The following is a 12,442-nucleotide window of genomic DNA, read 5'->3' as shown; positions in this document are numbered from 1 at the left end:
ATTTCAACGCTATGCTATTATGTCATCAGTCGTTGAAATTAAGTTAATTACAACATACGTTTAATTATCCATTAATTATATCGTATTACGTTAAACAGTATTTCACGTATAGCCTAAACATCACATTGCCCAGGGCCAACAGTACATGAAGCTATAGATAGGTCAACATATATTATACATTTATATGAGCTCTAATGTGATCTGGCATGTGTTGCGCCCAGTGTCACACTGAACAAAACAAAATTACGAGCAACAGCTCCGCAAAAGAAAACCTGACAAATGAATAATGTATTGTGCGTGACACAGCAGGAAAATATATTATTCATATTATCTTAGCGTTTTGAGGTGTGGGGAAAGAATGAGCATGCACATCGTACCCCTAAATCTTCACGCTCTCAGTTCCGTAGACATTGTAGCCTTCCCTATATGTGGCAAAGTTCTGGGTGTTGGTCGGGGGAGTCGGCTTAAAGTTCTGGGCATTCTTTGCCAATTTCAGGCGTTTGGTTTCTTGCCGTGACTTATAACAGAACTCTATCAGGGCCACCATCATGGCGAGCCCCAGTCCTCCGACCAGAATATAGAAGACCCCAGCCACATTGCTTAGGCTGAGCGCGCTCGTCTTGTCCTGGGGGGAAGGTTAGGAGCATAGTTAGAGCATTGCAGTGGAGAGGACAGAATACAGATCACAAGCACAGCCTCTAACACCTCAAGATTATCCCTTACAGTCTAGTAGACTATGAATCTACAAACTCTACAGTTAACTCGCCATGTCTTTACTAGCACTACCAATGGCAGATTATAGAGTATAAAGGGCTATGAACAACAAAAGGTTGAAGAAGTAATGGGGGTTCTAAGGTTGACTCTCGTAATCTATAAGCGGAACAGGTTTTCCTGTGGATGTCAAGAAAGTCGAGGACCTTCCGACTCCCAGAGTCAAACAAGCCTCCGCTGGGGGAGAAAACGAGCCAACTCTTATGTTCGATCTGTTGGTGAATGTAGAGCTTTCCCTGCGCTGAGTTTCTGCCTGCTCTTGACCATGTTATAGGAAGCTGGTCAGTATCGCGTAGGCCGCCCTGTCGCGACATGTATGTATAACTGCATGGCAACAATGTCATACAGTAGGCCTACAGCCAATTTACAGTTAATTACTAGATGGATGGTAGTTCCATTAAAAGATCGAGGAGGGAAAAAAAGCTTTAGGTTTTAAGAACTGCATCAAAACCATTTTGCTGCTGTTTACCTATACCAAGCCATTAACAATTTGTTCATGAGAGTTTTACTATTTGCAGTTTTAACCCTATAAGTGTGAACATCATCAAACACAAATGCGTATCTAATGATGCTGATCTGTGTGCGCCGGTGGCCTTGGCTAAATCTCAGAGGGTTAAATTGTTGGTTTATTGCATTCCTCAACTTCTTGTAATGTTCAAACAGAGCCTCTCCCTTTCAGCTCCAGTGGTGTAAAGTTAGGTACTTTTCTTGAATATTCCCAGTTTTCAATACTTTATATTTCTACTACTCTCCACTAACATATCAGAGGCACATATTGTACGTACTTCTTACTCCACTACAGTTATTTGAAGTTACTTTGTAGATTTAGATTACAAAACGTACTATTGTATAGTTTGATCTATTTGGGAAATAAACAATCTACTCACAACGTGCACAGCACAATGAGTAGTGTGCACGTTGAATCGAAAGATGTTTACAATTTTTGAAAACCTTCGAAAAAAAGGAAATTCGGGACATTCTACATGAGTAGGCCTACTTTGACTTTGTTGGTACTTTACAGTACAGTACAATTTTGAATACAAGACTTTTACTTTAGTTCAGATTTTACTGTTTACAACAAACAAGAGGCGCTGTTTGTTCATCACATCACAGGAGGCTAAAGAATCTAATTGACATATCTATGCAAATTAGCAAGAACACAAATAAATCAAATTTGAATTAATGATTTGGTGAATAGAAACAGCAGCATAATGGTTAAAGAATCATGAATGTCAAGAGTGAAAATGAGGGGGGAAAACAGCACTTTATAACTAACTGTTGAGGTGAAAGACTAGTCAAGTCAATTGAGATATATATTTTAGGCACTTTTACGTTTTCCCCAAGCGATTACAATTAAAAAATGAGTTCCTCTGTTTAATATTGTATCAAAAAAGTGTCCAATTTCCATGGCCACAAAAGCTAAAAATTTAATAAAAAGAAAAGATCTTTCAACTCAGAATTTGGGGTTAAGTGCCATGAGTTAATGCCACATCAAATTGTCATTACAGTCTGTGGCAGAAGAAAACACACAAAAAATAAAGCCTCAAATACTAACAAAAAAAAAAAAAAAAAAAATGTTTATCACAAAGAAAATGTACACTATAGATGTTCTGGTCTTTGCATATGAACAGTAAATGTACACTATAGATGTTCTGGTCTTTGCATATGAACAGTACGTCAAAAAGACCTGCAGCTCACTGACCTTACTTCCAGAGTCCTTGGTTCCACATTCACCCTTATCGTACCACCATTTGTTTTTCAGCTTGTCTAAGATGCCTTGTTCACTGAGTTTCAATACTGCAAGGTTTACAGGAGTTCTTCACGTGGGAAATAACATAAATAACATTATATTATGTTATTTTATGTTATTCAACTGTTTTAAAATGACTAACATACTTTATACAAAGCGATAAGGCAGGGCACCTGGCCGTGGCAACATGACAAGACAGCAGGCATTTCTATAGCTTGTTACCTTCATCGATAAGCCCTATGCTAAAGCCAGGACCTACCCATATCGCTTTGAGTAATCGGCAGGCGCTGTTTACAGGGCGACAGGCAGGTACCCACGGTACGATCTGCTAGTCTGTATATAGAAGGAATGTCCATGGGCGTACTGGTTTGAGGGGGGTGGGGGGGGGGGGTGGCATGTAATAAACTTGGAGCCACTTTCTGAACAGTATTTAATTCAACAAGTTCAATCCAACAGGAACCTTCTCTTAAACAGAAAAATATAAAATAGAATTTGCCGTCAAAATGTAAACACCTGTTTCTATCTTTGCACGCCACTACCTTTAACCCATTCTGACCTGAGATCAGATTCTAAAAAGGTCTTCTATATCCTGACAGTTTTCTGAAAAAGCTATGTTTCTATGTCAATCGTTCTTCGATTTTTCAAAAATAGCAGACCTACAAGCTCGTAGGGCGCCACTCAGTGGCGCGCTATGAGCTTGTATGAGCTTGTAGATCTGCTATTTTTCAATAGCTAAAGCATAACATAATGCTAACACCAAAAGGGATTCCCGGGGTTAAGACTGTTAATCATTTTTGCTTGATCCAAGCCAAACCACGGCCCGTGTTATTGTACCCAGGCATCTATGCAACAACAAATCCTGAGGTGCCATATCCAGCCATATCACCAAGAACACTTTATTTCCCAATTACATGAGAGATTAATGTCAAATGACCCGTGTCACACAACCAAACTCTGCAGTGCTTTCTAACTAAACCTGAAAGAAGAGAAATCAACCCCACATTCTGCTCAATCTACATGTTTCAAACATTTTAAAACCACCGGTGTTACCAGACCCGAAGTAACATTGCGAGGTATATAAATGTGATGTCGAACACACCATTAAAACGACATTAAACGTTACATTTACGCCGCCTCGCATTCGTGCGGCGACGGTGGAAACGATATCGTGGAGAACACGGGTAATAACTGTTAAAGATGGTGTTTCCTTTGCTCATGAACCAGTTTTGTGGATCACTAGCCTCGGATCAATCCCAAAGGTGTTGCACTCTCTAAAAATAGAAAAAGCAACCAACGGAGGCGAAAAGAAAACAGTCTATCGATAAACGAGTGACCCGGCTGCTCCCGGTGAACAATGTCCCCCAAGGGGAGCAGTGCGATGCATTATGCACAGAGAGAAGATTACACCACTGTATATCCCTCATAGCCAAACGCTTAGCAGCAGACTGCCAGGACGCGGCCATTGTGTTGGCTCAGAGAAGACATTGATTAACAATGCAATTACCCTGTAACATGCTCTGTGTCTGAAACTCAATCTACACTGCAGCATGTTACGCCTGAGGGCAAAGGGAAGACGTGTGTCACGTGTGTGTGTGTGTGTGTGTGTGTGTTGAACCGAATGCCTCCGCTTTGTTGCTCCTATAAAAGCAGTGGTGGAAAGTACATTTCCACCACTGTACATTTACTTAAGTTTGAGGTATTTGTACTTTAGGCCTACTTGGGTATTTCCAATTTCCAATACTTTTACTTATCTCGGATCCAAATATTGTACTCCACTACATTTATTTGAAAAGTTTAGTTGTTACAGTACTTACTAACCCCTTCAGTTATAGTTCGGCCATTTGAAAATAGAAGTTCTACAAGCTCACAATGCGTCACTAAGCGAGCTTGTAGATCTGCCATTTCAAAAGTATTTTGAAAAAAAAAAAAAAAAAAAATTAAATGGGACATTCTGCACAATGAGTACTTTTGTTTTTGGTATTTCAAGTACATTTTCATGACAATACTTTTGTTCTTTTACTCCCATTACATTTAGAATTCCGGACTTTTACTTGTACCAGAGTATTTCTACATTGCAGTATTGACACTTTTACTTCAGTAAATGATTTGAGTACTTTTTTCCACTACTGGGTGAGCCGCAGCCTAGCAACACACAGGCTGGGAACCGGTTCAGTTCAGAACCACTTCTTAGTCCATGAGCCAGACCTCAATTAGAACATTAATTATGAATTGAGTGGGCAAAACCATACCTATATTAAATTGTTTATAGGATAAAATTCTTCTAAATTCTTTCAAAAATATCAGACCTACAAGCTTGTAGCGCGCCACTCGGTGGTTACGTACACGAACACAATGTATTACACATTTTCTGAAATATTTAAATATGCAAATTAGGCATTATGTAGGAAAATATGCAAAAAATAGAAAATATGATAAATGTACTATACTGTGGAAGGGTTATCATATATTAATCCTATAAACAATTTCATATCGGTATGGTTTTGCCCACTCAATTCATAACATTCTGATTTTGGAGGTCTGGCTCATGGACTGGTTCCCAACCGGTGGAGTAGGGGTCACAGAGTAGATCAGTTCAGTGGTTCCAGATTGTGGTTCCCAACCCGTTTCTGCATAAGGGCCCACTTTACAATCCTGAAAGCGTTCAAGGCCCAGGCCCACCCATCTGACCACTTAAAGCAGGGGTTCTCAATGTTTTTTGGCTGGGTCCTGGGGACCCCCGGAAATGCTTTAGCCATGTCTCGCGACGGCCACTCAGCCCCAGACCGCTACAATAACCTTAATAATAGAGAAAATACATCAGAAATAAATAATGAAACCAGATATAATCATTAAAGAGTTAATGCATGCACTGTGTGTCTGGGGACCCCCCCAAAATAATTTGGCAACCACTTGAGGGGTCACAACCGGGGGTGCTTTGATTTTGTTTCCATTGTATGAAATGTCATATTTGTACATGACTTATAACCAAATTCTAAACTTGAACTAACAAACAAAGTAACAGGTCTCTCCAGCTCTTGCATTGTCACGTCATCTAATCAGGAGAGAGAACATTAATGACATTGGAAGAAATTACACAACGAAATGCCAGGACAAAATTGGATCCGGAATCCGGAACACAATCAAATTGAAGCTGTACATTCTCCTGATTGGATGAAAGTGGGCAACCCACCTGAAAATGTATTTTGGGTTTAATAAAGAGCTGGAGGTACAGGGAGACAACAAACACCCCATAGCAATGATCACTATAGAGCTTTTACAACAATAACCTTTTTGTTCTAACACTTAAGCTAAGTGGTCAGATGGGTGTATTTTCAAACGATGATTATTTTAATCATCAAGTAATCGATGGTGTTCCAGCTTGGATAAATGGAACTTATTTATATATGTAGTTTTTATAATCACTAAAAAAGAGTTTCACCAGTTATGTGAGGGCCGGGCCCTCTTGTAGGCCTGTCACAATTATTACATAATGGCAATTACTTGAGATAATCGCAATTATTTTTTGCATAACCGTCAATCGTATCCATGTTGAAAAATGTCCATACATTTTCAAAATGTTCCAAAAATAGCAGAAATAGCAGATCTACAAGCTTACAACATGTCACTGTGATGTGTCGTAAGGAATGAAAATAAATAAATAAATAATTACGTGTCAGTTATTCTGCAACGTTCCAATGAAAGAAAAAATCAATTAAATCGCTAATCGAAATAATTTGTGTGACAATTAATCGTCAGCTTAAATGTGTAATGGTGACAGCCCTGCCCTCTTGTGATATCCTCACGGCCCACCAAGTGGGAGTAGGGTACATACCTGTGCACAAGAGACTGATGGCAGCACTAGAGAGGGAGAGATGCTTTGATACGCCTCCCATACATACATACCCCTCAGTACCCCAAGGAGGCTTCCTGAAGCACTGCGCTCAGTGACTACAGTAATAGAACATATGGCAATGGTTAACAATGCAAACATTGGACAAAACTCATTTCCATATACAGTAGACCACCGTTTCTCAACGTTCGCCACATTTTACAGTGTAGATTTGGGGCATAATTGGGCCATTTTCATGGCCTAATGTTGAGTCTTTTGAGTCCTAGGGAGTCCTTTGAAAAAAGGTTAAGAATCACTGAACTAAACCCTATACTGGAACCCCAATTCTACACTGTAAAATGAACCAGAGTGCTTATTTAACTCAAGAGTGTACCCTCTCCTCTGGTGGTCCCCCATACCAAACACTAAGAACCATGCAGTGCCATAGAGAGCTTTAGGGAGACTGCAGCCAGTGGTGGAAAGTAACCAAGTACCAAGTACAGTAAGTACTGTACTTAAGTACAATTAAGTACAGTATGTGTACTTTACGTGAGTATTTCCAATTTCCAATAGTTTTACTTCTACTCCTATACAGTACATGTCAGAATATTGTACTTTTACTCCATTACAATTATTTGAAAACTTTTGTTACTATAGTTACTTTGTAGATTTGGATTATTATTACAAAACATACATTAGCCACTACTATACATTTAGACCATTTGAAAATAGCCGATCTACAAGCTCACAATGTGTCACATTGTGACACATTGTGAGCTCGAAGATCATTTTCAAAATATTTTCATACATTTGAAACCTTGAAATGGGATATTCTGCACAATGAGAACTTTCTTGCTACTTCAAGTACATTTTTATACCAAAAATACGTTTGTACTTTTTACTCAAGTACATTTTTAATTCCAGACTTCTACATTGCAGTATTGATACTTTTACTTAATTAAAAATAAAAGTTAAAAAAAAATCACCACGGCCTGCAGCCATGCTGCCATGTTAAAACAACGACACAGCGGACATGGACAATTCATCGCAGTCCAGCATTGCTTCATGCCAAATCATCTTAAGCGTCGCCCGCGCCACGACACATGCGACATTCCCACAGCGCCATTGCAAGCTAATCTGTAATCAAGCCAATTAGCCAGGCCCAAATCAAAGCATGCGTCCCGCCAGCGCGCCGGGGGTCATTCGTCAATGGAACTTGACCCGAATGGTAAAGAACGTTATGCCTTATAGCTTGTACAATATGCCACTTGTTGCATAGTAGCATGATGGGGAGTGAGGACTTCACAACTGTGCACCATTATCTTCCATAATGGGCACGTCGTTTGTCATTGGACCACAGACTGGCAAAGAGTGAATTCTTATGGTCGTTAAAGGACCATGTAGGCCATTACGCATGACTGCTTAAAATCATTAAAAGCATTATCTCTCTCTCTCTCTCTCTCTCTCTCTCTCTCATGCTTCATGAGAGAGAGAGAGAGAGAGAGAGAGAGAGAGAGAATACACTTCATACAGTAGGCACCGGATATAACGTACATCACTGTTTCTCAGCTTGTGGGACCACCAGGGGTCCAAATGGGCACTTATGGGTCTGTTCGTCTCATAGAAACGAGAGAACTCTGAGAGCGTACACATGGAACCGTTCTATTTGTACGTTCTCAGAGTTAAATAAACAGTGAGGATTATAGTGTCCCAGAGTTTGAGGATAAAAAAAAATAAAGTATCAAATGGTGGTCCATGGCCACCATCGCATATCAACCTGGGTGGTAGAAAGCTTGAGAATCACTGATGTATGTCGTTTATGCATGAACATTTCAAACTTGACCAGAGTCATACGAGCCAGTACCCCATCAGAGTTCAGAACTCCACTCTCTGTGTTAATTAGAATTCTCACGTTTGCCTGCTAAATGCTTAGTCCCCTCAAGACTCCGCTGTTCGCCTCGCGTCCCTACGGGCCTCGGCTGAGGCTTCGCTCATTTGGGAGTAAACCAACATTTCTGGCTTTGTTTAAGAGCCCAGTCCACAACGGCTTCTCCACTGCCTGCCAGTGTCATGGATGCATGGATACTGGGATCAGCAATAAGACTGGGATTAGCTATAGTAACTTATTGCAAAGCCTTGACCTTTCCTTGGCGCTGTTATGATAAAACAGACTTCACCTTCTCCTGGAATTGATCGCATCCATTTCAATGCCATATAAATACATCACCAAATATCAAATATCATGAATTTGGCATGTTCAGTAGATGTCTTCGTACTAGCTATAAACAAAGTCTGTGTCACAAGGTTAGCTGCCCTACATATGCATAAGGCCGGAGAAATTCAAATTCTTCCTTTCACAACTGCAGGGCAGCCTAAGTCACGCTACAATTGACCTATCTCAACTTTCAAGCAAGGGAAAGGAAGCAATCACAACTATCTCCATCTATCATGATTCTTAGTTGCGTCCATACATATCAGTGGTTCTCAATGTGGGGTAGAGGAAACCTTAAACCCTAACAAATCTGTAACTCTACGAGTATACAAATGGAACAGTAAGGGTTATGGGGGTCATTGCAATTAAAATGTTTGAGAACCACTGCTGTACATCAACAAATTACCATGTTTTTGAATAGCCTATACTATATATATTTCTGCTTGTCAAGAAAGTGTTCCTTAGTTTGATGTGAATTGTTAAATAGCCTGGGCCAGACCTTTTTTGGTTATAATTTAGTACTGCGCCATAGGGCAGTGGGACAGTCGGTTTGGTTTTGGTTGGGTGGGTCGTTGCAACAGCCTTGCCGATTACTCTGCACTATGGTACCCGATTGTGGTGACATCATCGAGGCTGACCTTGGAGTCACCTCCCCCGCTGCCGCACTCTCCCTTGTCGTACCACCATTTGTTTTTCAATTTGTCCAAGAGGCCTTGCTCATTCAGTTTTAAAACTGCCAGGTTAACAGCATTTCTTGAAACGATAAAACATAGCTTGTAAGTAAATGCACAGGTCCGTGAGAAATCTAATGCAATGGTAATAATAGTAATGATCATAATAGCACGAATCATCAGAATGATAGAAAATCAAAACTTCAGACTGGTAGAGAGGCTACCACTTGTGCAGAGGGGCTTAACACGAGGAATGCCATCTGTTAATTGGAATGGTTCTAGGAAAAAGGACAAATTGTTTAAGAATTTAAGGAATGCGGAGAGGTTAAGAAAGGCTTTCTACAAAAAAGGCAAAGACTGTTAAATCTTGGAAAAGGTGGCATGAAGGGTTACATTTTGTTTAGAACTGAAGTGTGCGGGATTGGGACACTCGTCATTGAGAAGAAAAGCAGCAACAACAACAACAAACATCATGCAATTAACGTTCGTCACAAGTGACAGAGCGGCTCTAAAAGGCTAAATTGAAAAACCGCTGAACTGTTAAATTAAAAGTGACATCACAACAGTCAGGTAAAAAAGACGGCATACAGGACAGACGGAGAGATCAAAGGAGAGAGAGAGAGAAGCAACCATAAGAGAAAACGGGAGAAGTGGAATGATTGTCAGCTCTGGCAATATGATATTATGAAATTCACTTGACATATTATCACAAGTCAACAACTAGCGCACGCACACACACACACACACACACACACACACAATACATTAACACGAATAATCATGAATATACCGTGGTATCCAAATGCATAAAAAACACTGTTACCTACTGTGTCCACAACAAAAACAAGAGGAGGAAGAGAAGAGAATGACAACAGAAGGACATCAGGGTAGGTGGAGTACTATAACAACATGGAGTACATTGTTATATTATTCCACCCACCTTAATGCTGAGCCTTTGGGCGTCGCCACGCCGTAGCCCTTAGAGTCGAGGTTCCCTCCCACTTTCATGGTGTCGCAGGGCTTCCGCTGCTCGATGTACTCGTTCATGGTGGATTCGAGGAGGAAGGCGAACTTCCCCTTCGACTTTCGTACCCGGGCTACCCCATCGGGCGTGGTCTTAGCGAACACCGAGGGTTCGGCAGATTTCATGTACGACCACATTTTCTCATACACTGCGATTTTGGATCGCTGTGTTCGGGGGCGGGGGGGGGGTGGGAGAGGGAGAGAGGAGAGAAGCGATTTAGAAATCACAGCATTTAGACACGCAGAATAGATCTTGTGACGTGTTCTTGTACTGCATGGTCATTTTTGTTTTCGATCGCGAAACGCAGCTTGAAGTATTCATAGACATCTGGGAATATGGCGTATGTGATGTCTTCGAATACTTCAGGAGAACATTGCATTGGTGGGCTCATAGCAAACCACCCAAAGATCACAAAGTACAAGACCTCACAGGATCCATTTCATAACACATCATGCAAAAGGCAGTGCTATAGTATCTGTGAAGATTTTGCCTAATGCGACAAACTACCTTTGTATGCAACTTAGTGTATGTCCAAACTCATACGTGCTGCTATGTGGACCTACAGTACCTCTTTAGCATCTGATGCCTGACCTCATGTAAATACCTGCTGCTTATTATGCTACGTGTATACATATATTGCCTTTTTCCCCTTCTTTTTACTCTGCCTCTGTGTCCACTTCTTTGTTCTTTCCTCTTGGAAAACAAACAAAATGATGGAGCTTGCTGATTTACACCTGTGACGTGACAATGAAACTGATTCCCCATGCAGGGACCCTGCAAGTTTACTTGTATTCGAAAATATCCGATCTACAAGCTCACAACGTGTTGCGGGGCGATGCGTTGAGAGCTTTTAGATCTTTTAGATGACATGGCTGCAGCGCAAAGTGCTTCACAGAGCAAATAAGAGAAAAGCAACAAAAAAAAGCACAAAACACAAAACATTAAATTAAAAGCAGAAACAAGGCAGCGAATCAGGCAGAGGTACCCGAATAACAACACAGAGATTTTAAAGCTTCAATTAAAATGGCACAAAATATTGTCAAATGGCGGTCCAAATACATACTAATTTGGGGGTGTCCTTGACATGAAGAGGTTTAAGAATCATTGGCATAAACATCCATGGCTACGGCCCAAGGCTCACCGCAGGTGAGGAATCAGACCTCACCCTCTCAGTAAGAGGGTTGAAGCGCTGCTGGGCAGCATGCATAGCTAATCCTATGCAAATTGGACTAGGGCGGATAATTTGGCCCACAAACAACAAGCGATTTAGTGGGCTCGGCTGCAACTTTGAGGGATAATTATTTCCTAAAAAATGGCAGTGGTGCAAAAGAAAAGGCTAAATGCTGTAAAAATGTGGATCTAAGCTATAATGCTGTGTTTACATCACACATATGAACTGGCAAGAACTCTGCGTTGTTGAGTGTGGAGCACATAACCAGTTCAAAAAATAACAAATGAGGATAAATAATAGGACAGAAAATCCATCGGTGACAAAGTATGTGCGGAAAGCATCGGGAGCCTCATTGAACGACTGAAATATTACAGTAGCTTTTGAAATATAGTGGTGTCTGCTCTAGACCAATTACTTCTAAATGGGATGATAAATAAGCACTGAAATTATATTTGCCATGGCAGTCAGTGATATCTTAACCCATTCTGACCTGAGATCAGATTCATACGAGGTTTCCTCCGGACACACACTGGTCTGATGAACCCATTCTGACCTGAGATCAGATTCTAAAAAAATGTCAGTCGTTCTAAGATTTTTCAAAAATAGCAGACCTACAAGCTCGTAGCGCGCCACTCGGTGGCGCGCTATGAGCTTGTAGATCTGCTATTTTTCAATAGCTAAAGCATAACATGATGCTAACACCAAAACGGGTTCCCGGTCAGAATGGGTTAAAACAAATATTAACCATTCAGCCAAATTGACAGCCTTAAAGCAACATGTGATACAACGTCTAGAATAGTGTGGAAAAAGAAGAAGGAAAAAAAAAATCCAATTAAGGTTCCGTAATGATTGGCATTATGAGGTTAATCGTTTATAAAATGCACGGTTCATTTCAAAATGATCACGATCAGTGGAATGGGGGGTCTGATGTGGGGAAAATCCATTTGTTTGCTCACGTTGCAATCTTGGCGACGTTGAGCACTGCATTTGTAGTAATCTACGCCAGGGGTTCCC

At 40.7% G+C, this 12,442-nt stretch overlaps 1 protein-coding gene across 2 annotated transcripts in view; it reads right to left on the bottom strand.

Moving 5' to 3' along the window:
* Positions 1–379: 379 nt before the first annotated feature.
* The window catches only part of LOC308322927 (glutamate receptor 3), a gene marked incomplete at its 3' end in the record, with an annotated part of 142,922 nt that continues 130,859 nt past the window's right edge, over positions 380–12,442 (bottom strand). Inside the window, exons 13-15 of one of the 2 annotated variants that reach the window (XM_080774418.1) lie at positions 10,174–10,421; positions 9,201–9,315; positions 380–625 (exon numbers count right to left, since the gene is read on the bottom strand). In XM_080774418.1, the coding sequence (XP_080630544.1) occupies positions 380–625; positions 9,201–9,315; positions 10,174–10,421 (609 nt within the window). Of the gene's footprint in view, positions 626–2,473; positions 2,589–9,200; positions 9,316–10,173; positions 10,422–12,442 lie in introns of both variants that reach the window. The other variant, XM_080774417.1, reaches the window with a different exon arrangement.

Source organism: Protomyctophum bolini (genome assembly GCF_963924005.1).
Source record: "Protomyctophum bolini genome assembly, chromosome: 10".
NCBI lineage: Eukaryota > Metazoa > Chordata > Actinopteri > Myctophiformes > Myctophidae > Protomyctophum > Protomyctophum bolini.
This window is presented reverse-complemented; position numbering and strand designations above follow the sequence as displayed.